Genomic DNA, 20828 nt, shown 5'->3' on the forward strand with positions numbered 1-20828 from the left:
AATCGCTTGCGGGGTTGGTTCTCCCTCCCAACCCGTCGCCGGTCGCGATCTGCCCCGGTGGCCGGTGGAACCTCGCCGCTGTACGCTTCCAACCGTCGCGTCGCGCGTCGCCGAATCAGCCGCTGGAGATGAGATACTTGGTCGGCCCCACCCGCAGCGAGGTTTAACAATACACGACGGGATTAGTAGCAGGGGGTTCGTTGGAGTGTTTGACCCGATAAAAGCAGCAGCAGAGAGAGACGCACAAGTCTCAGAGACAGATAGAGTCATAGATAGAGAGATGTTGTGTACGTAGGCAGGAACCTAATCCATCCATCCACCCGGATCAGGGAGGGAGGGAGCGTGGAAGAATCCGCTTTTGGCCGCGCATATGCGTGCGCCTTCCCTTCCCTTCCCTTCCGCCTGACTGAGACAAACCCAGCCCGCCCAGGCAGATCGTCGTACCACGACAGGCGACAAATCTTTCTTCTCTGTCGTCTCCGTCCTCCTCGTCGGCGCCGCTTCTCTCCATCCTCCTCCCCCGCTGCGGGGGTTAAGGCCGGAAGGGGGTGGGTAGGTACGGTCGGGCGCGGCCGGCTGCTGTTGCGGTTTTACTATTTATTAGTCCACGGGTCGCCCCCCGCCCGCCTGCCTTGGCTTGGCTTGCTGAGGAGGGAGGGAGGGGGGGATGGGGAACCGGGTCGGGGGCCGGCGGCGGCGCCCGCCGGTGGACGAGCGCTACACGGCGCCGCAGGGGCTCTACCCGCACCCGGACATCGACCTCAAGAAGCTGCGCCGCCTCATCCTCGAGGCCAAGCTCGCGCCCTGCCACCCGGGCGCCGACGACCCCAGGCCAGACCTCGACGAGTGCCCAATCTGCTTCCTGGTCAGTCCTCCTTTTAGTCCCCCCTTTCCCAATCTCCCCCGAGCTTCTTCTTCCTCCAGTGGATCCATAGATGATAGATAGATGCAGAATTCTGACTAGCGCTCCTCCCCCCCTCCTGCGCCTGCAGTTTTATCCAAGCTTGAACCGCTCCAAGTGCTGCGCCAAGGGGATTTGCACCGGTGAGTTAATTTCAGACGGATGTCTTCTTCCTTGACAATTCGCATGGTTGTTTGACCTGCTCTGCTTCCTGCCTGCGTGCAGAGTGCTTCCTCCAGATGAAGTCGCCCACCTCCTGCCGGCCGACACAGTATCCTACCTCACTTCCCATCGGTTCTTCCTAGGATAGTACGTACATGCTGTCCAGGGCTGTTTTTTGTTCTGGTGTCACAGTCATGTGCACCACACCACACCCGATGCCAAATTCTTGTTCAGTTGTCGTTCCTTAACTTCTAAATAAGGTGTCCGTACTGCAAGATGCTGAACTACGCCGTGGAGTACCGCGGCGTCAAGACGAAAGAGGAAAAGGGCGTCGAGCAGATTGTGAGTGCCCGCAGTAAAACTGTTGTCCAGTGGTGTCTGCTTTCGTTTCTATGCTAGTTTTGCTATAATTGGGCGGTGCTGGGAAATCGTGTGTAGGAGGAGCAGAGGGTGATCGAGGCGCAGATCAGGATGCGGCACCAGGAACTCCAGGACGACGCCGAGCGGCTCAAGAACAAGCAGGTTGCTGCTTCAACCGATGAAGTAGCAATAGCACGAGTCGAACCTTGTGATACTGGTGGCACGTCCACCCCAGGTGTGTAGATTGCCATAGGGCTATCTGCTTCTCTCTCTGTTTTTTGTTTGTTGCGAAGCAATTCCTGACTGGCGATGTCCATATTGTTGATAGCTGCAAGCGCTGCCCAAGGCAATGATGCCGTCTCAGGTCAAGTACAGCATTCGGAGCTGCTATTGAAGAATGCTGAACGCTTAAGGCAGTTGCGGTATGTAATGGTTAACCATTTTCTGCCTTCTATCCCCCTCAAGTCGTGTGACTATGGTTGCATCAATCAGTTGTGGATTGTTTGTGCTCTCTAGATAAAGCTCAGTTGAAGTACTGTAATTATTGTTGCTTCAGTGGTTTGGACCCTCACTGAAAGTTTTGTGCGCAAAATAATTAATCCTCAGTTGCACCTAATTGGGGAATTCGATAGCTTACCACCTGCACTTATCTGTAATCAAAGTGTCCTTACTTATTCCCCGTTATAAAATGTGACGGCTTACTATATGCAATTTCTGATAGAATTTTGTGCATTCTCTCCACCTGCTACAATAGTAATGGCCTGTCTCGCAATTAATAAGTAACAGGATGTGTCCGCTAGATACTTATATGTTGTCATGTTTGCTGTCAAGTAAGGTCTTGGCAGTACCATGGAGACAATATAGCTATCAGTTTAAGATTTCTGTCTGCCCTTTTCTGTAGCAGTTTGTTGAACATCTTCGAGATGCCCTTGGCACCTTGATCATGCTGCTCTTTACTTGAAGCTAAATGGTTGTTGTGTGATCAATTAATACACCCAACTCTTGGTGTACCTTAGCTAAGCACTACATATATATGTATTGCTGCCTTTGACTTTTCTAGAAGATCTTCAGTTTAATTGTATTATAACAATATGAGAATCTCTACCTACATATTATGTTCAGTGTATTTCATTACTAGGAAACATAACGATAGGACATACATCTTGAACTGAAAAGAAGATTTGACTATTGTTCGTTTTGAACTCACCCTTATCTGAGGGTTCTCTATGGGAATATCGTGGAAGCATCTATTGCTTGGTAGTCTTTCGTTTCCAGGAAAGGTCTGTTGAGTCTGAAATGCACCTGCTTTAAGGATCAATATATATGGCTTGAAAACAGAATTGTACTGTTTTTCACCCGTTCCTTAGGCCCTATTAGGCAATAAGTTAATCCCTTTTCTGAGCATTTTAGTTGTTTTTGCTTTAGTTTTCATTAGCTCTTTGCCATTTTGAGGAGTTAGAATCGAAGCATCTAAGCAGTGTTCCCGTCTTAGGAAACCATAAGAAAAGATGTGCTAGTTAAAAGTTAAAACACACTTGCTGCCATCCTGTTTCCTCGTACTAACTATATTCGTCTATATAGTATTGTTGTAATGTTATTATTGATGAATTCCTTAAAATGCAGGGATAATAATTTCGATATGGATCTTGAAGAAGTTATGCTTATGGAAGCGATTTGGCTTTCTGTGCAAGTATGTTAAGATATTGCTGAATGAGACCTCTTGCCAAACGTATTTTCCAAATAACGTTAATCTATATAACTTCTTTTTTCTCATTCTTTTCTTGAAGAGCTCATCTGTTAAGTTTCAAAAAGGTGTATACAGGGATAGGTCACATTTTCCTGCCACATCACTTAAAATGAATTTTTAAAGGGTACTCCCTCCGTTCGGAATTACTTGTCTCGGAAATGGATGTATCTAGAACTAAAATACGTCTAGATACATCCATTTGTGCGACAAGTAATTCTGAACGGAGGGAGTAGTTTGTAAGCATGCTGATTGTGTGAATTCTTAATAATACGGCTTACCCATACTAGCTACCTGTTTTGCTGTTTACCATCTCCATCCACATAATAGCTGCTTTTCATTAATCATCATATGTCCTATCATTGGTCATCAGTCGGTTCAATATCCTTTTGTGTTACATGCAAATTAACTTAGAACTTGCTTATTCACATAAATCTGAACTTGTTGCTCATCACTTGATATGTGAACCTGCATGTGTTACCTAAAAAATTTGTGCATGATGATCATTGTCATGTCTGTGGGTAGCCAGGGTAGGTGGTTTCCATCAGTTGATTTGTAGAGTTTTCAAGGAATAAAATACCATTAGATTGATTCGTGGACACTGCTAATTAACATAGAACTTGCTTGTTCACACAAATCTGAATTTGCTGCTCAATACTTGATATGTGATGAACCTACTTTAAAAGTTATGCATGCCGATCATTGTCGTGTCTGCGGGTAGCCAGGGTAGGTGGCTTCCATCAGTAGAGTTTTCAAGGAATAAAAAACCATTAGACTTATTGGTAGACACTGCTTGTCCTATTAATGGTGGAAAGGACAGTACTAATCATCTTACTAAAATTACCATGAACAGGATCAGGAAGCCTTAGGAAATCCAGGGAGCATAGGTGCCGTGCCACCAACACTTCCTCTAAGATGCTACGATGCGTCTGGGGCCGCTTCAGCGGAAGCAGCTCCACCCGGTGGATTCGCCTGCGCGGTCGCGGCTCTAGCGGAGCAACAACACATGCTTGGAGACCCTTCCAGCACAGCCACCTGCCAAGCATCAAGACACGACATTCTGAGCAGGTCACAGAGATCCTTCACAGAGGACCTGAGCATAGCCGGGAGCAGTGCCTCGGCCACCAGGGTCGAGGAACCATCAAACGGCAGAACGCCGCAGGCAAGAGACGGCGCGGATTACTCCAACAACGACGGGTGGTCGGAGGCGGCCGAGGCCAGCACCAGCTGCGCCGGCTCCGACGTCACGGTAGAGGCCGGGGCCGCCAGTGTGGCGGCGGCTGCTTCGGACGTGTCTAGCATCGGTTCGGGCAACGTCCCCGACAGCTTTGAGGAGCAGATGATGCTGGCCATGGCACTCTCGCTGGTCGATGCCCGGGGGGTCGGAGGCTCTCCACCGGGGTTAGCTTGGCGGTAGCCACTTTGCCCCCTCCTATTTATTCGTTTCGGTCGGCTGGTGTTGTTCTTCCTAGGTTTCCTCTTGTGTGACATAAAAAGCATAGGATTTAGGTGGGGGCGGGTAAACGAAGATTGGCTGTTGGAATTGGATGCTGTGAAACTGTGAATAGTGAGTGGTGGGATAAATCTGCATATTTGCAGATAGTGGCATAGTGCTTGGCTATTTCTGTTCTTTTCTTTTTAGTTGACAACCGATCAGCAGCTGCATTTCTGTCTGCAACACCGGATCACTGGCATTTGCACCTCAGCTCGGGAGAGGAAATCCAGAGCACGCACGCACGTACGCTGGTGTGTATGCTTTGGGCCAGGCCAGGCCGGACCTTGCAGTCTGGATTTCTTTCTATTCTAGCCCAATCTGCTAAGAGCAACTCCGCATATGAAGCGCGTTGAATTGGAGGATGCGCAAACCCAGAATCTCTATATTCTCTCCTCCAAATTCCATCTGCCTCGTGGTATCCACTCGTTGTCCTTGGCCTCCCTTCCATCCCTACGTGGGATGAAGAACCACATGAATTCCGGTTTCGCTGGATGGAGTGCGGTTGAAAAGTTAGACCCGAGACACCAAATATGAGGTAGGCGTTTATTGACATAAAAGTTGTACTAAGAACCGTAAAGAGTATACGTTCGAACCTCTGCATAACATAATGAGGATGATCTCTGGACACGCAAAAAAATAAAAATGAAAATGAAAGAGCGATGAAGACCCGATCCGAAAACTAAGCCGACATTCATGCTGAATCCTTGGCCACCCACTCCACCCGTATACGTACCTACCAAAATCAACTTCCCGTAAAATTACAATGGAATCCCACACTCAAGTTTGACGGACGGGGGACATTTATATTTTCTCGATATATGACCATACGCATTGGGTTCCATTCTATTATCTGGCGATAAAGAACAATATCATGAAAGCTGTTCAGGAACCAAAAATTAATCAACACTGTCCAGGAGGAGCAAGCAACGCGTTTTATTCGGTTGTGCGGCCGACAGATGAATCGTCTCTACCCAACCTTTCCCTCTCTCAGGTACTATATCATTTCATACCCTGACAGAAGTACTAGTATATCATTTGAATTCCGCGTTCTATATTGCCACTCACGCCCACATGATCCGCAATCGCAATGAAGGTACATCCAATATGATTAATCAAACCATACATATTTTGTAAATAAATCCCAGACAGCTCGTCATGCTGGCCTGTCGTCGCGCTCGCTCTGTTTTCTTTTGATGAATATTCTGTTGCAAGTAGTATCTGCATATATATCTTTCCAGTTCATGTATGTAACGGTCGACTTGTCGCCATGATTAGTTTGAGGTAGCAACAGCTAGCCAATCCGAATAAATATCCAGTGCATCCATTGATCCCGTAGCATCTTAAGAAAATGATTGGTTGCAGCGTCATTTGTTAAGACGAACGGCAATCGGTTATACCAATCAAATTATTGTCTACAACTAAAAAAAATGAAATTAGTGTGTGTGTATGCGTACTAATTATCATAGTTATATGTTAATTAAGCAGTGGTTGCTCATGCAATTATCAATTAGTTCAAAGCCCTTCAACCGATCTCGACGGTGAAGGCCGTCTGTCCGATCATAGTATGATCCAGGTCATCATCGAACAGTTCTATAATATGACCCGCGGTTTCGATACTATCCGAGCCCCAGTTGTTGCAGACGACACGAAATCGGGTGACATGGCCTTCGATCAAGCTGGCAAATGATCAGATGGTGGGCTGTTCCCGTTATCCACCTCACGACGTGGACCGGTTCAGAAAAACCCAGCCGAAAAGTGCAATGCATGCACAGTTGAATTCAATCAGTGCGCAACTAGATCAAATTAATTGACAAATTCGAAGCAAACAGTGTATTACAGTATTATTATTGTGCGTCTACTTGACGTTTTTGGAAGAAAAAAACACATCAGATAATGATGTTTAGGTGCTCTAAAAAAACATCTTCTTGATTGGACCCGTCAGTCTCCCCGACTGATCCTAATGGGCACCTTGATCATTCGATGCGTTGCATTCAGGTGAGTACGCGCGTACACATCTATCAGACAATCTCGCATTACCTTGCATTGCACTACACACATGTATGACATATGAATTGAAACGTAGCAATCATCGCCCATAACAATCATTGTACACGCGGCTGACCCCGACGGCCTGTCTCCACGATGGCAAGCAGCCACCAGCAGCAAATCATGCAGCCAAGTTAGCTAGTAGGCGCAAACTGGTTTGGATATTTATTTCGTCGTAAGCTGTAACTTGGGTTGCATTTGAGTTTAATTTAATTACTCAACAGAATATACAGAAAGTGTACGTAGCATAGAGTTGTTAATTACTCTCTCCCTCTGTTCTTAAATATAAGCCCTTTTAGAGATTTCAATATAGACCATAGTCTGTATTTGAAATCTCTAAAATGTCTTATATTTAAAATCGGAGGGAGTAGTTTTTTCTAGAATATAATACTTGTTAGTTTTTTTTGCGTAAAATAATACTCCACTTGTTAGTTGGTTGCCACTTATTTAATTTCTTGAGCAAATACTTTTGAGTAACTTTCACTTCCCCGGTGTTAACTTGTGACAATGTTTACCCAATTACAAAAAAATGCACACCATCACTTGGTGTGACCTTTTGACGTACGGCTTCTATCAGTTTTATCAAAGAAATTCTGCAAACCAAACAAAGTGGACCCATGCGTGAGAATTACCCGGCAGCTGACTAGGCATAGAACTCAAGCCCGTATTCGCTGGCAGGAATAGTGTGGTGCAGCTAACCGCACTGGTTTGCCAAAATTGACACATTTGTTACTCCCTCCATTCCCTTATACAAAGCCACTTCATATTTTTATATCTAACTTTGATCACTAATTTTACCAATAAAAAATGAGTTATATGCCACAAAATGTATGTCACTGGATGCACGGTTCAAAGAACTTTCTGATGATATATTTTTTATGACATATGATTCATATTTTGTTGACCAAAATTACAAGTCAAAATTTGACATGAACAAAGAAGTGGCCTTGTATAAGGGAATGAAGGGAGTAGTGAATTTGATTAAATCTGACATGAATTAGTGTATACATACCCTTAACGAGTATTCATTCAAGCTATCTAAGTTAATCCAGTTTTCATTTAAGGAAGAAAGTGACATTGAGTAAAAAAATACTCCACATTGTCACTAATAAGGGGTAAAATATGGCAAACATTTTGTAGTTGAATATAATATTGTTACAAATGTTCTCTCGCAAAGCCTTGCCCCTCTTAATCTCCGTCTGTGAGCCCATGGATTCGCTTCCCCTCTGCTAGCCGCTCTGGCGGCCGGTAGCGGGGAGGGGAGTTTTGTTGCCTCGCTCTAGCTAGTACTCTCTCCGTCCCTAAATATTTGTCTTTCTAGAGATTTCAACAAGTGCTACATATGAAGCAAAATGAGCACAATCCGTATGTGGTAGTCCATTTGAAATCTCTAAAAAGACAAATATTTAGGAACAGAGGGAGTAGATAGGTTAGGGTTTTAGTCTTGCAGGGGCAGTGCTCTGGCAGATGGCGACGCTTCATCTTCGAGTAAATCTTCGGTGTTTCGTCCTCCTTGAGTTGTCCGTCGGGATGGACTGAACGGAGCTCTGGCATATATTCCTGTCGGCTCCTCGGGGTGGCGAGATTAGGGTTTCTTCTCGTGCGTACGCCACGATGCGATTTGGTTTCAGGTTCTTCAAATATTTATTCAAAGGTTCAAAGGTGACAATTGTGGCTCCAGGGCATTGGCCTTAGGGGCACGTGCATGGAGACTTCCCGACTGTCATCGACAAGATCAGGCGGCTTCGATATGGGAGGGGAGACAGTGGCGCTTCGGGAGCTCGTTCATGATTCATGGATCTCGATGTAATTTTCATTATGTTTGGAGTGATTTCAATTTCGACGAACCTTTTTCTAATACAGTACAACCACAGCTGATTACATACACGCACCCCATGAACGCACACACGCACACCCTGTGAGCACATCCGAAATACTCAGCCGACACAACATCTTAAGATTGATGAACTCACTGTAAGCGCCACTTAAACCATCTAAGTTACGCTCAGTTCACACGAACCTTTATAATAGATACGGACCCTTTTCACAAAAAAGTTTGGCACAATCATTGTAAGTACTCCCTCCATCCGAAAAAATTTGTCCCTCAAATGGATGTATGTAGCACTAACTTGGTACTAAATACATCCATTTGAGGGACAGACTTTTTCGGATGAACGGAGTAGTAGGTAAGAAAGTGGAAATTCTGCATGGACAAATATTTTGAAAAGGAGACTAGTGAGGCCACAAAGATCGACCTACAACGAAAGGGAGGAAACGGAGACACTTATTGCTTACTCGTCCAAAGCATGCAGTACGATATGGAGCAATCAATCGCTAGAAATAATTCGATCTCCTTCTCTCTAGCTTTAAGTAAGAACAATCAGTACACAAAAAAGCGCCAAAACCGTGCATAGACCTAGTGCTTTGCACGCTGTCCTGTCACGTATGCTACATTGCCATTTTTTTCTCACTTCGCTTTCTGAAACTTTAGCCCCAGCGCTTCGACACCAATTTCATGAAGGACAGTCTTGTCTAGTAATTAACCAACGCGTACAATCCGACAGGTCTACTGGCATTACTTGCATCGATTAATGTATAGACATCTTAACCCTACATACGACCTGTCTATACTGGTATGAACAACATGAGTTGGTCAGGATATTTTAGATCTTAGTCGTCTCAAATCATCGTCTAGTAATTTTGTGTTCAACAGTTGCGGACAATTGCCACGCCTCCCTCAAGCACTCTTTAAGAGGCTCTTAATTATTATTTTTTGCGATAGAAATTTCTAATCTATTCATCAATCATGGCAATACAGAGAACATTAGAGGTAATAAAAATTACAACCAGGTCCATGGACCACCTAGCAATGACTACAAACACCGGAGCGAGTCGAAGGCGCGCTGTGGTTATCGCCCCTCGCTCACCGGAGCGGGGCAAACCTTGTTGTAGTAGACAGTCGGGAAGTCGTCGTGCTAAGGTCCCAAAGGATCAACGCACCAGAGCAGCAACCATCGCTGATGAAGAGAGCTGTAGATCGGAAAGATTAAACCTGTAACCACACGAATGAAGACGAACAAAACTGAATCCAAATGCATCCACCGAAGACCAGCACCGACAAAATCCCGTGTGATCCGGCGGAGACACGTCTCCGCACATCCTTCGACGATGCTATTCGCACCATCAAGACGGAGATAGGACGTGGGAGACATTCTTCCTACCGAGGGACATCGTCAACGCCACACAGCCACAACCAAGACGTTGAACCTAACAAAAACAAGAAAGGGGTCCCTCCCGCCGGGGGGGGGGGGGGGCGTGATCTTCCACACCTTCATGGACCAAAGGCCATCAGAGGTGGGGCGGATCGACGGCGACACCAGCGGGAGGAGGTAGCATACCTTTTAGACTCTAGTTTAATTTTGTGTGTGTAAAAGTGTTGGTTTTGTGTATGTAAAAGTTTAGTTGGATTTTCTGTTCCCGAGCTCAAATCACCGCATGAAGAGTAAAATCCAATAAAATAGTAAACCAAAATTATAAATGTCACTTTATTCGCTCGATTAACAACAATATATGTTCAAACACCATATAAAATTTCACCTAGAAAAGACATGCGTAAAAAAAGAATACCTTTGTAAACCGCACAACCTTTTTTCACATTTATGTCTTACTATTCGCGTCCCCACAAGACACATTTGTATGAACTCTTGCGGTTGTTGTGTCATTTCTTCGAAAATCACTAAAACAACGCCGGGTTTGCAAAACCGCAAAAAAGGAGAAGAAAACCCCCCAGCAAAATCAGATATCATTATGCATTGGGAGGCGCACTTTGCATGCAAAACAGGCATTGCTAGATACAAGAAAATTAGCCGTAGTCTCTTGAAAATCATGATTTTTTTTCCGCAAAAGAAATAGTATGATTTTTATAGTACAAGTTTGAAACGGATGGAGTAAAATAGGTGTATACCGGAGGGTAGCATGGCAAACGTGCGACCAACCACGCATCTCATCCGGAGGCGCGGTGAGACCGTCCGTCCCGTCCGGATCGGCTCCCCGGTCGCTTTTGGAGCCAGGCAAGGCAAGCCACGCCAAGCCAAGCCACGCCACCACGCACGGTAGGAGAGAGGGAGGGAGAGCAACGTAAACGTACCAACCGTTGGGAGGGATCCAACGTGCTCAGCTCTCCTCATCTTATCCACCCTACATACTTCCTCCTGCCAAACACTAGCATAGGATCCTACTACAACTAAAGAGAAAAAAGAATCACATAGCCTGGTAACCTATGGAAAAGGGCAGTCTTGTGTGTGGGGGGGAGATAGCTCCAAACAACATCTTGCTCCGAGCCGGATTATCCACCTTGGATCAGTCAGTTTGTTTCTTTCATCTCCGCATACAACTTTGACCGCTATTCTCTACCACATGAATATAACAGTGAAGATCGATTTAAATATAAAGTTACTATTAGATTACGTTTACAAGAATAGGATGACCGCGCAATTTTCATCCTCACTTTCGCAAATTAGGGCGGCGGGGGGAGATCTTCTCCCTCAGTCGAAGTTTCCAGGGCGTGTGTGTGCGCGCGCGCGTGCGTGCACAGAAAATTTATAGTGTTACACGCGCCGGAGAACATATATATAACCGCAGAAGATCCATGGCTGTTCTCCTCCGGTGAAGTGGATCCCCGGCCTTCAAAGTCAGCACGAAAGTTACCCCTTGTCCCCCACTCTCACTGACAGCAAGATCACTAGACCAGGACAAGAAAAATATTTAAAACTAGTAGCAGTAGGGTGATAAACTCCACCGCAATAAAGGCATTTCACACCGTTATAAAAATACTCCCCGAAAAAGAGAAGCAAGTCAGCAGAGCCATCAAAGGGGGCCGGGGCGTGGGCGTGGCGACGACGGTGGAGGTGGTGGAGCACACTGGCAGCCAGCCAAGGATCAGAGACCCTCCCTCCCTCCCTCCCTCCTTTCGATCTCAACTTACACCCAACGCCAACGCCAACGCCAACTCCAAGGCAAGGGGCAGAGCAGAGAAGGAGAAGAGAACCCTGCACCTTTCCACCTTCCCTCCCAGGCTCCCACCACCTCTCCTCCGTCCCCCACGCGACCGCACGGGGTGCAGGACGAGGAGGAGGACGGGATCCGTCCGTTGCTTCCGACGGCCGCCTCCTTTCCGCGGCCTCCACCGCGCCCGCCGTCCGTCCGTCCCTGAAAGCAACGCCTGATCGGATTCGGGGGTCGACTGCTGCCGCTGGTCCGCGACGGCCACCACCACCTGCCGCAGGTACCACTGCGACTACTTAGTTCCTGCTCCGCTCCCCGCTCCTCTGTTCTTTGCCCTGCCTCTCGGGCTGTTTGTTTGGTGGTCTCTGCCCCTGCGTGCGTGCGTGCGAATGGGGGAGCGGCGGGCTGGCGGAGCCATGCGTCCGATTTGATGTGATTTGGTTCTGGAGAGCTTGGTCAGGTGAGAGGAAGAAGAAAGCCCCGATCTTTCCTGCAGGGCCCGAGGGATTTCCGTGGGTGGGTGGGTGGGTTCTTCTCGGGTTCTGCACTTCTGCTCTGATTTGCTGCCCCTGTTAATTGTTTTATTCGACGAGTTGACCCGCCACCCTCGTTCGACTTTTGAGTACTACTACAGTTTTCTTGAGATTTTAGAGAATTAAAGGGTTCAACTTTCTCTGTTTCTCATGTTTCTGCTTCTAGTAATTCAGAAACCCTGCGATTTTTCCGGTCTACTCCTGAATTTATGCATGAGTCTCAGAGAGATTCAGAACAGGACACTGAACTTGTTCATCAGCTGTACTAGCAGTTTCCATCCAAGCCATGTTTGTCTTCCTACAATAGAATAAGTGAATACCTATTCAAGCCCATGTTGCACCATCTTGGAGACGCTGTGACTTTTTTGTCTCACCCCAAATAAATCCCCTATAATTTACTCTCCTTTCCCTTTCATGTGATCCAGGCAAGGGAATTTTCAAAGGAGGAATCTGAAGAACGCAAACTTCGTCTCCTGAGGTGAACTCCTGGTCGACGAAGAAGCAGCCATGGGGTCCGGGGACTGGTTCAAGACCATCATCAGCAAGAAGAAGTCGAAACGGGGCAAGTCAAAGCACGCAAAGGTACCCCCTCCATGCCTCCACCCACATCAACATGGATGGCCCTTTTCTTTTCTTTACCATACCACTCTCGAGAACCCAAAGAGAAAAATATTACCACCATCGATCTTCAAACCTCCCTTTACCCCAAACTTCCAAGTCCTGCACACCACACCCTGACTCACCCCCTTGCATGCCTTCTAAGCAACCTGGGATGAAAGAAAAAGATGCCATCGGTTTCATTCCACATCATATTCCATCATTATTCAGTAGCGAGGGCCAGGACAGACAAACACCTCTTGCCGCTGCAACTTGGTGACTTGTCGCCGTGGCAATCATAATGGAGGAAAGTAAGAAAGGTTTGGTTTGTTTGCCGATGGCAATAATGGGAAAGGTGTCATCGATGCTGACTCGTAGCACAGTTTGTCTGTCGAGGTGGGTGTTGGCTTGGATTCTGGGATGGGAACCCCCTGCTTGCTTGCCTGCGTGTCTTGTGGAGTTTTGGTCAGCTACTGATATCTGTATCTGACCTTACCCGCTGGCTTCAGGACGTCTGAAATCGTCAGCTTGGGTGTTGGATTCTGTGATAAACATCAAAGTATTTATTTCTCTTTGGTGGCCGAGTTATGTCATCTGTGTTTGATCTTTTGTGTGGCGTGGTTGGGGAAAACTGAAAACCATGACCATTCTTTGCTATGCAATCAACAACAGTTTGGGTCAGAATAAGTTACTGAATTCAGACACTTATGTTCCTTCGGAAAAAAAGCCCCGTGAATTACGGTGTGTGTGTACAAATCTCTTTTTTGGACATGGTCATTGGACTGGTCTGTGAAAGTAACCTGACTGCTGAAATGGGTCCAGGAAAAAAATACTTGACTGTTGAATTGGTCCTCTATAACTTCCTTTTTCTGCCGCGTCGATTCGATATGCCGACTGGCCTAACATCCCTTGACTCCTTCCTTGTGGAGTTGTGGTGCAAATTAGGTGGCCTAAATTAGAATGAACTCTGGCACAAACTTGCTGTTCTGGTAAACGCTACTGACTACATTCCATTGTGGTCAACATTGACAATGAAAACTTTTGTTGCTGCTCTTCTTGTCATGCCAGCTACAGTCCTGTTATATGTTTTCACCTGGACATCTGAACATCCTTGGATGAATTAAGCCATCAAACACATTTACAAAAGATTAAATTGCATTCATCCTGACATGCTTCCTTTTACATAGAAGGTTGCTGCGCAACGCAACGGAGCCAACCTGCCGCAGCAAAAGCCTAGCAACGCTCCTTCTTCCAGCAGCGACCCTGAAGACAATGCAGCACTCGAAGATTGGGCAGCTACCCGGATCCAGAACGCGTTTCGGCGCCACAAGGTAACATCGACAATTTACCGCAACAACTTCATTTCTACTGTTTGATCGAGCGGTAGGTACATAGTGCATTTTCCCTAAGTAATCATCACTTTAATGCAGGCAAGGAGGACTCTCCGTTGCCTGAGGGGAGTTAAAAGACTGTGCATTGTTGGGCAGAGCAATCCAGTTACCAAGCAGACTAGTGCCACATTGAGCTACATACAGTCTTGGAACAAGTTACAGGCTGAGCTAAGAAACCGGCGTGCTTTCATGGTCACAGAAGGGCGTAACAGGAAGAAGAAGCAAGAGAATCAGGTCAAACTTGACGCGAAACTCCAGAATCTGCAGGTAATTCTCTTCCTTGGGCTGACTCTGTTTTGTCATCAGAAAGTTACTCTCACTGCCTAACTTCACTAGAGACAAGAGTAAGAGTTCCTTGACATTTTATTTTGCTCGTCGGCATGTTTTTATCAGGTTGCATGGAATGGAGGCTCGAACACCATGGATGAAATAGTTGCCAGGATACATCTAAGGGAAGAAGCAGCAGTAAAGCGTGAGCGAGCCATGGCGTATGCGTTTAACCATCAGGTTCAGACTGGCTACTAATCTCACATCGCAGCTCATTATTTTGCAACAGTTCATGCCTAAAGGTTGTAGCAGCTTCTCTATCTGTATCTCATTGATTATAAACCATATGTCGCACTCTTAATTTTGCAGTGGAGGGCAAAGTCTGCCACAAGCCAAGGAAACTTCAACTATGGGGTCGGGAACGGTGGCTGGGGCTGGAGCTGGATGGACCGCTGGATCGCTGCACGGCCATGGGAGCCCCGATCCATGGTCACCCCTGAAAACCCGAAGAAGGGACAATCAAAGAAAGACAACACCAGCACAAACCAGTCAGCTCTGAAGCTGCAAGGTGCAATCAGTCTAAGCAACAACACCAGTGACCGGAAAGTTCCCAAGAAAAAGTCATCCCCATCTCCTGACAAGAAGAAACCGGCAGCGAAAACGGAGCAGAAACCAGTAGCAAAAACAGAGCAGAAACCAAAGGCGGCCGGCCCTCCCAAGGCGAAGCCAAAGGACATGAAGAGGAACCAGGAGAAGCAGCAACAACCCGCGGTTCCTGCCATCACTGCTTGAAACCCGCGGCGAAAAGGTTACCGGAGACGTTGTATGATACATCCTGTGAAGTTTCTCTTTCTTTTACACTCTTATGTGGTTTGTCTCTTACATTGCTGTTTTACTGGACCAAGAAGTGACCAATGTAGAATGTGTTTGGTTTGCGCGATTGCACACATACCTAATGAGAGTGGTTTTTGGTTAGGGCTAGGATCTCTACTGTGCGCATTGTGTGCGGGTGTGTAATATCTCTGTCTGCTGGGCTAAAATGGTTCTGTTGGAACAAAAATTCAAGTTCCATCTCTGTTCATGACAAAATTTTAACTGATATTGTTGTAGGTGACCATATATCAGACAAAGGACTGAAGGTGCCGGGGACATGATTTTGCTGATAAACCTTTGCTAAGCAACACAAGTCTTCAAATTCAAACTGCATCTACTTACATTCTCATATAATCTGATTAAACCAGCTTGTGTATACCTAGAGCATTTGGAATTTTCTCTTCTTTCCACAGTTTGCACAGTTTCCAGAGCGCGCCGGTGACGCACCGACCCCAGGGAAGAACCACCGCGCAGCTTTGTACTTCCCCGGCGAACCACCGACGGGGCGTTGAAACAGCACCTTCTGCTCCTCCATGGAATACACGCCCCAAATGCTGTTGCTGTAGGAATGCTTGTCGAGCTCGGTCACAAAGTAGATGCAGTTGGCCCTGCACCCCGGTGTCTCTGATGCGCGCACCGTGAACGATGATTGCTCGCTCACGAACAGCGCCCGGTCATCGGCGAGCCTCTCCACTTTCACCCACCGTGTCACCTTGAGATCCAGCGTGTACACCTCGAAGCCACCGATGGATTTGGGGCGTCCGGGTTCTTGTGCTGCGAGCACCAGACCGACGAACATGACCTCCCCTTCTGACACGAGCAGGTGGGCGTAGGGGAGGCGGAGGCAGCTGTACCCAGGGATCGGGGAGTACTGCTCGAGAATGCTTGGCGCACGGAGCCTCTTCGGCCCCCATGGCAGCGGCCCACGCCGGTCGACAATGTAGGTGAAGCCGTTGTAATGCTTAGCGTAGAAGATGCCGCCGGCGTAGGCCACAAAGCCGTCGCAAGCTCTGAACACTTCGGGCCGGAGGAGCTTCTCCTCGAACCACCGCTCCTCCTCGCACCACAGCAGAGAGACGCTCCCAAGACACTCGGTAACGAACAACGCGTTGGCGCCGGCAGCGGCCCTCAGCTGGGGTTCCACCTCAAACCTTCGCCGGGGGCCATACATCACGATGCTCTGGAGCGTGCCGGTAACGGGGTTGACGAGGACGACGCGGTTGTCGTCCGCAAAGGAGAAGTCGCCGCAGGGCAAGGCGCCAGACAACTCTATATCGTCCGTCGCGTGGGTGAGCGCGGCGGGCAAGCGGGCGGGCATCACCGGCGCCGGCGACTCCTCTTGGTCGATCGGCAAGGAGAAGATGGCGCCGTGGCGGCGCTGCTGGGTCGAGCAGGTACTGCTTGTGGGCCCGAGTAGGACCTCGAGCGCCAACAGGTGCGGGGTGGGTCTCGCGAGCCGCTCGGAGACGGTCGCCGCCCAGGACCTGCAGACGGCGGCCAAGCGTACCGACTCGAGCGGGCTGATGCGGCAGAGGATCTCCTCCGTGAGGTGGAAAGGAAGGCCGCCGATGGTTCCGCTCGCTGCATCGCCGTCGGCGGGTTCGTGCTGGTCGCCGATCTTGCTGGTCAGGGTTGCCGTGGGTTTGATCGCCTCCATATGGGGGAGACGGAGAGAAACGTAGGGGCTTGAGGCGGCGTTGGCCGGAGGCGAGGGAAGTGGAAGCCAAAGGGGTTGGGAGCCAGGGTTTGGAGCGGTGACATCACATATGTTTTTTTCGTTTTTTCTTCACGCTTTTTATTTGGTTTTTGCATGGCTTTTTCCCTATTGTTTATATTTCGAAAAATTCTAAATTGTGTACGAAAAAACACTTTACATTTTTGAAATATGTTAATCATGCATTTGAAAGTGTTAACGTGTATATAAATATGTTAATCACGTGTATGAAAAATGTTTGTGATTTAACAAGTCTGACATGTTTAAAGATGTTTACGCAATGTGGAAAATGTTAGAGTAATTTTAAAAATAAGTCAATGTGAAATAATGTGTTTGTGACATTTGCAAAAAAAGTGTATACAATGTAAAAGCAATGTTTTCGTAATGTGAAAAAAAAATTGTTTCGTGCCATTAAGAAATGTACGCAGCATTTTAGAGCAAAAATTCAAGAAATTCAAAAAAACACGCGTCACATTTAAAAAAATGTATATACAATGTATATGGATGTTCCTGTAGGTAAAAATGCTTATTTTCAGTAAAAAAAATGTTTGTGTAGTTTAAAAAAAATTCTTATTGACACTAAAACACTATACAGCATGTATTTGAAAAATATTACCGTCTATCCAAAAAGGTGTTCGAAACATGTATTTAAAAATGTACATCATGTACTTGAAAATGTTCAAAGTGTAGAAAAACAAAATGTTTCGCGTGTACGTTAAGAATGCACATTGTGTACTCACAAAAGGTAGACATGTGAAAAAAAGGAACCGGTTAATACCAACGAAGAAACAAAAAAGAAAAGCAAAGAAAACGAGGAATACGAAGAAAATAAACAAAAAGAACCAAAGTATAACGAACCAACCAACCAAGTATAGATGAGAGAGGGTCATACTTGGTCAAGGTAGATGGACAGGATCGCTAGGAAGTCGTTTCGGCCCCAATCATAGTGCCAGAAATCAACAACATATGCAAGGGTTAAAATGTCACCTTTTCTGTCAAAAACCACCAAAATCAAGGGAAATCGGGTTGAAATTCAATGATAACCCCATGTGCCACGCATTTGTACAAGAACCACCCTTCTTGATTCTCCATCGCTGACACGCTACATCTTTAACTTCTTCCGGTAGTCGACGTAGCAGATCAAGGGCACCGGGAATGCCGTACGTCAGAAAGCAGAGAGAGGGGAGCTAGCGGGGCGCAGCAGAGGCCTTTTTTCGGCGAGAATGAGGGAGGCGAGTATGAGGACGGTGGATGGTTGCGTCGCATGCAAGGGATTTTGAGGTGGGATAAGAAATTTGGGGTGGGGAGGGGATTTGGCAATTTTCACACTAATCACCCCTTGCAAGTCTCACTGAATCACAACTATTCCCTCCGTTCCTAAATATTTATCTTTTTAGAGATATACTATCACATACGGATGTATATAGACATATTTTAGAGTGTAGATTCACTCACTTTACTCCGTATGTAGTCATTTGTTGAAATCTCTAGAAAGACAAATATTTAGGAACGGAGGGAGTACCTAGCTACGTGGAATGGTCAAACGTGGCTCATACGAGTGCTATATGTGCAATAGTGATCGTACAATCACGTCACGTCGTCTTATGTTATTTTGAGCGTTTGTTTTAGTACAAGGACTGTTTTGTGCTTCAGACCCAACTTGTCGGTGTATTTATTTTTGATTATTATTTGAGTCTTTTTTTTTTGAGATGAATTATTTTTGAGTCAACTTGGTGGGGATGCCGTGATGGCCCGCCAGTCGGCGGCAGCCCACAAGGTGAGACCGGCCTGGCCCGTAAAGCAACACGGCAACCCACCACCTACGTCGTCGTCTCCGCCGCCTTGCTCTATCCATCCGTCGGCGATGCAGGCCGCCGTCGCCTTGAGCCAGAGCCAGGCGTCCCTTCTCGTCCGGCGGCTCCCAAGGCCTTACTACTACGCGTACGTATCTTCCACTCGATTCCTCTCGCCTCAATTCCATGGCTCCATCTTTGCCTTCTTGACCCCTGCATCTGCATGTGGTCGGTGGAGGAATTCCGCAGCGGCGGGCCGGAGCCGGATGATGGTGTGCTGCTGCTAGGACGACGAGGCGTGTCGCTCCCGCTCCCGCTCCCGCGGCTGCGGCTGCGGCGCGCCTGTTGCTCCTCGAGCCTACCCGTCGGTACCGGCGCCGGCGCCGGCAGTGGTAACAACCCCCACCTCATGTTGGTTTACCATGTTTGTGTTACTTTACCCGTGGTAAGGTAACAAGACCCCCCTGGCCGATTGCTTTGGAAGCTAGGCTGGAGAGGGTACCTTTGCAGATTTACCCCCTTCAGGCAAGGGCAAACTTTTCAGATCAGATTATAAAAGTTTTGGCAGTGCCAAGATAAGTGGAATCAGTTACTAGGCCAAGGCTAAAATTTGAGATAATACTATTAAGGAGCACCTGTATATGCGTCAGTTACTAACTGAAAACAAATTCTGTTTTACTGGAATCCCTCCCCCTCGTAGCCTTCTTCTTTCTCCCACCCGCCCTGCCTAACTGCCTTCTGCCCTCCGACACCTGCCTAACCGCCTAGCGCCGCCGCCACCCCCCCGGCCATCGCTGTTAAATAGCAAATGCGATAATAATATGGTCTGGCGGTACGATATTGTGATGTGTCAGAGGAATCACTTCTTATCACTGTTTCAGTTCATTCGCTAATGCCAGTTATCGGCTTACCGTGGTTAAAAAGAACAATTCCGTGTGTTCATACTTCATAGTTCACGCGCGAAAGAAATTTGCATTTTTGTGAATGATGTGGAAATCAGAATCCTGGCCTTCAGGAAAGACGGTATATGGGAATACAGGACTGCGTGCAAGTTTGAATAATGGGACCTAGTGGGCAGTCCTTCCCTTACAAATGGTGAATGGCTCCCAAATACGGAGATTTCAGTACTAAAACAAGTAGTAGAAGCAATTCGTGCAAGCGGCAGTACCAAGGGTGATATTGATGCAATAGGAAGTCACTTCCATGTTTGCTGTATTAATTTACAGTACTGGTGAGTCTCGGCTTGGAAGTTGCCATGCTGCTCTTAATTGTTTGCGGTATCTGTTCTTGACCTGCATATCTGGAATCAAATGTCCTTAACCAGACGAGTTTTCTTATTTGTAAGCAAGGTTTGGGAGAATCAAATAGTACCTTTTTGCCATTTTGTTTGTGAGATAAATAAAAGTGTCATAGAAACAAGCAGTCCTGTCCGGTGAAATTAATCAACACATATTCCCTGTCTGTATTGGGCATAAACCAGCCATATCTGCTTAATTCAGTCCTTGCTATGTATCCAGAAACTGGTTGCGCAAAGCTATTGCCTAGCTTCGTTGACCTACCGAGATAAACATAGGTCGATTCTAGGTACGAAATCCACTTTCCATATTGTGAGACTTTGAGATCAGAGCCGTCGCTCTGTTGATAAGCTGTCCAGGTGCATGGTCGAGTTATCGAGTATCGGACTCCACAAGGCGCCCAGGTTGTTTCTTCTATCAAAAAAAGATGCCGCCAATGCCAAGGTCTCCTGGCTGGTCTTGTTTTAAAAAAAAAAATATTGTGACTTTGAATGTAATTTCCTTTAATTTTTAATCATTCTGCGTTTCAAGAACCACAGATAGTAAAGTGGATTTGTAAATTATTTTTGTCTTCTACTCCCTCCGTCCCATAATATAAGAGCGTTCAAGTGGATTTACTCAGGATTTCCGGCGACGTGCTTTCAGTGTGAGGA

General features: G+C 46.8%; 2 protein-coding genes and 1 long non-coding RNA gene across 6 annotated transcripts; all 3 read left to right on the plus strand.

Moving 5' to 3' along the window:
• Positions 1–247: 247 nt before the first annotated feature.
• LOC123165337 (E3 ubiquitin-protein ligase GW2) lies at positions 248–4808 on the plus strand. The gene is made up of 8 exons (XM_044582966.1): positions 248–865; positions 993–1044; positions 1127–1172; positions 1324–1405; positions 1502–1658; positions 1752–1845; positions 3047–3113; positions 4021–4808. The coding sequence occupies exons 1-8, from the start codon at positions 668–670 to the stop codon at positions 4582–4584; spliced, it is 1260 nt and encodes a 419-aa protein (XP_044438901.1). The 5' UTR covers positions 248–667; the 3' UTR covers positions 4585–4808.
• A 6831-nt stretch (positions 4809–11639) lies between these two features.
• Positions 11640–15599, plus strand: LOC123166381 (protein IQ-DOMAIN 9). 4 transcript variants are annotated; one of them, XM_044584179.1, is made up of 6 exons: positions 11640–12172; positions 12671–12827; positions 14033–14173; positions 14273–14500; positions 14627–14740; positions 14870–15599. In XM_044584179.1, the coding sequence occupies exons 2-6, from the start codon at positions 12753–12755 to the stop codon at positions 15290–15292; spliced, it is 981 nt and encodes a 326-aa protein (XP_044440114.1). In that variant the 5' UTR covers positions 11640–12172; positions 12671–12752; the 3' UTR covers positions 15293–15599. The 4 variants fall into 4 exon arrangements, with proteins under 4 accessions (XP_044440114.1, XP_044440112.1, XP_044440113.1 ...); XM_044584177.1 differs by having other exon boundaries at positions 11641–12172; positions 14030–14173; XM_044584178.1 differs by having other exon boundaries at positions 11642–11992.
• Positions 15600–18857: 3258 nt separating this feature from the next.
• On the plus strand, positions 18858–20341 carry LOC123169619 (uncharacterized). Its single transcript, XR_006484894.1, has 2 exons — positions 18858–19028; positions 19130–20341. It is a non-coding gene; the product is annotated as an uncharacterized lncRNA (long non-coding RNA).
• The last annotated feature ends 487 nt before the right edge of the window (positions 20342–20828 follow it).

This window comes from Triticum aestivum, chromosome 7D, assembly GCF_018294505.1.
Source record: "Triticum aestivum cultivar Chinese Spring chromosome 7D, IWGSC CS RefSeq v2.1, whole genome shotgun sequence".
NCBI lineage: Eukaryota > Viridiplantae > Streptophyta > Magnoliopsida > Poales > Poaceae > Triticum > Triticum aestivum.

What these genes read in the sequence shown, in the direction of transcription:
- LOC123165337 (XM_044582966.1), top strand. Translation starts at nt 668, where the DNA reads ATGGGGAACCGGGTCGGGGGCCGGCGGCGGCGCCCGCCGGTGGACGAG. An exon ending in TGGTGGCACGTCCACCCCAG is followed by an intron (nt 1,659 to 1,751) that starts GTGTGTAGATTG and finishes TATTGTTGATAG; the next exon opens with CTGCAAGCGCTGCCCAAGGC. An exon ending in GAACGCTTAAGGCAGTTGCG is followed by an intron (nt 1,846 to 3,046) that starts GTATGTAATGGT and finishes CTTAAAATGCAG; the next exon opens with GGATAATAATTTCGATATGG.
- LOC123166381 (XM_044584177.1), top strand. Translation starts at nt 12,753, where the DNA reads ATGGGGTCCGGGGACTGGTTCAAGACCATCATCAGCAAGAAGAAGTCG. An exon ending in ACGCGTTTCGGCGCCACAAG is followed by an intron (nt 14,174 to 14,272) that starts GTAACATCGACA and finishes ACTTTAATGCAG; the next exon opens with GCAAGGAGGACTCTCCGTTG. An exon ending in CGAAACTCCAGAATCTGCAG is followed by an intron (nt 14,501 to 14,626) that starts GTAATTCTCTTC and finishes TGTTTTTATCAG; the next exon opens with GTTGCATGGAATGGAGGCTC.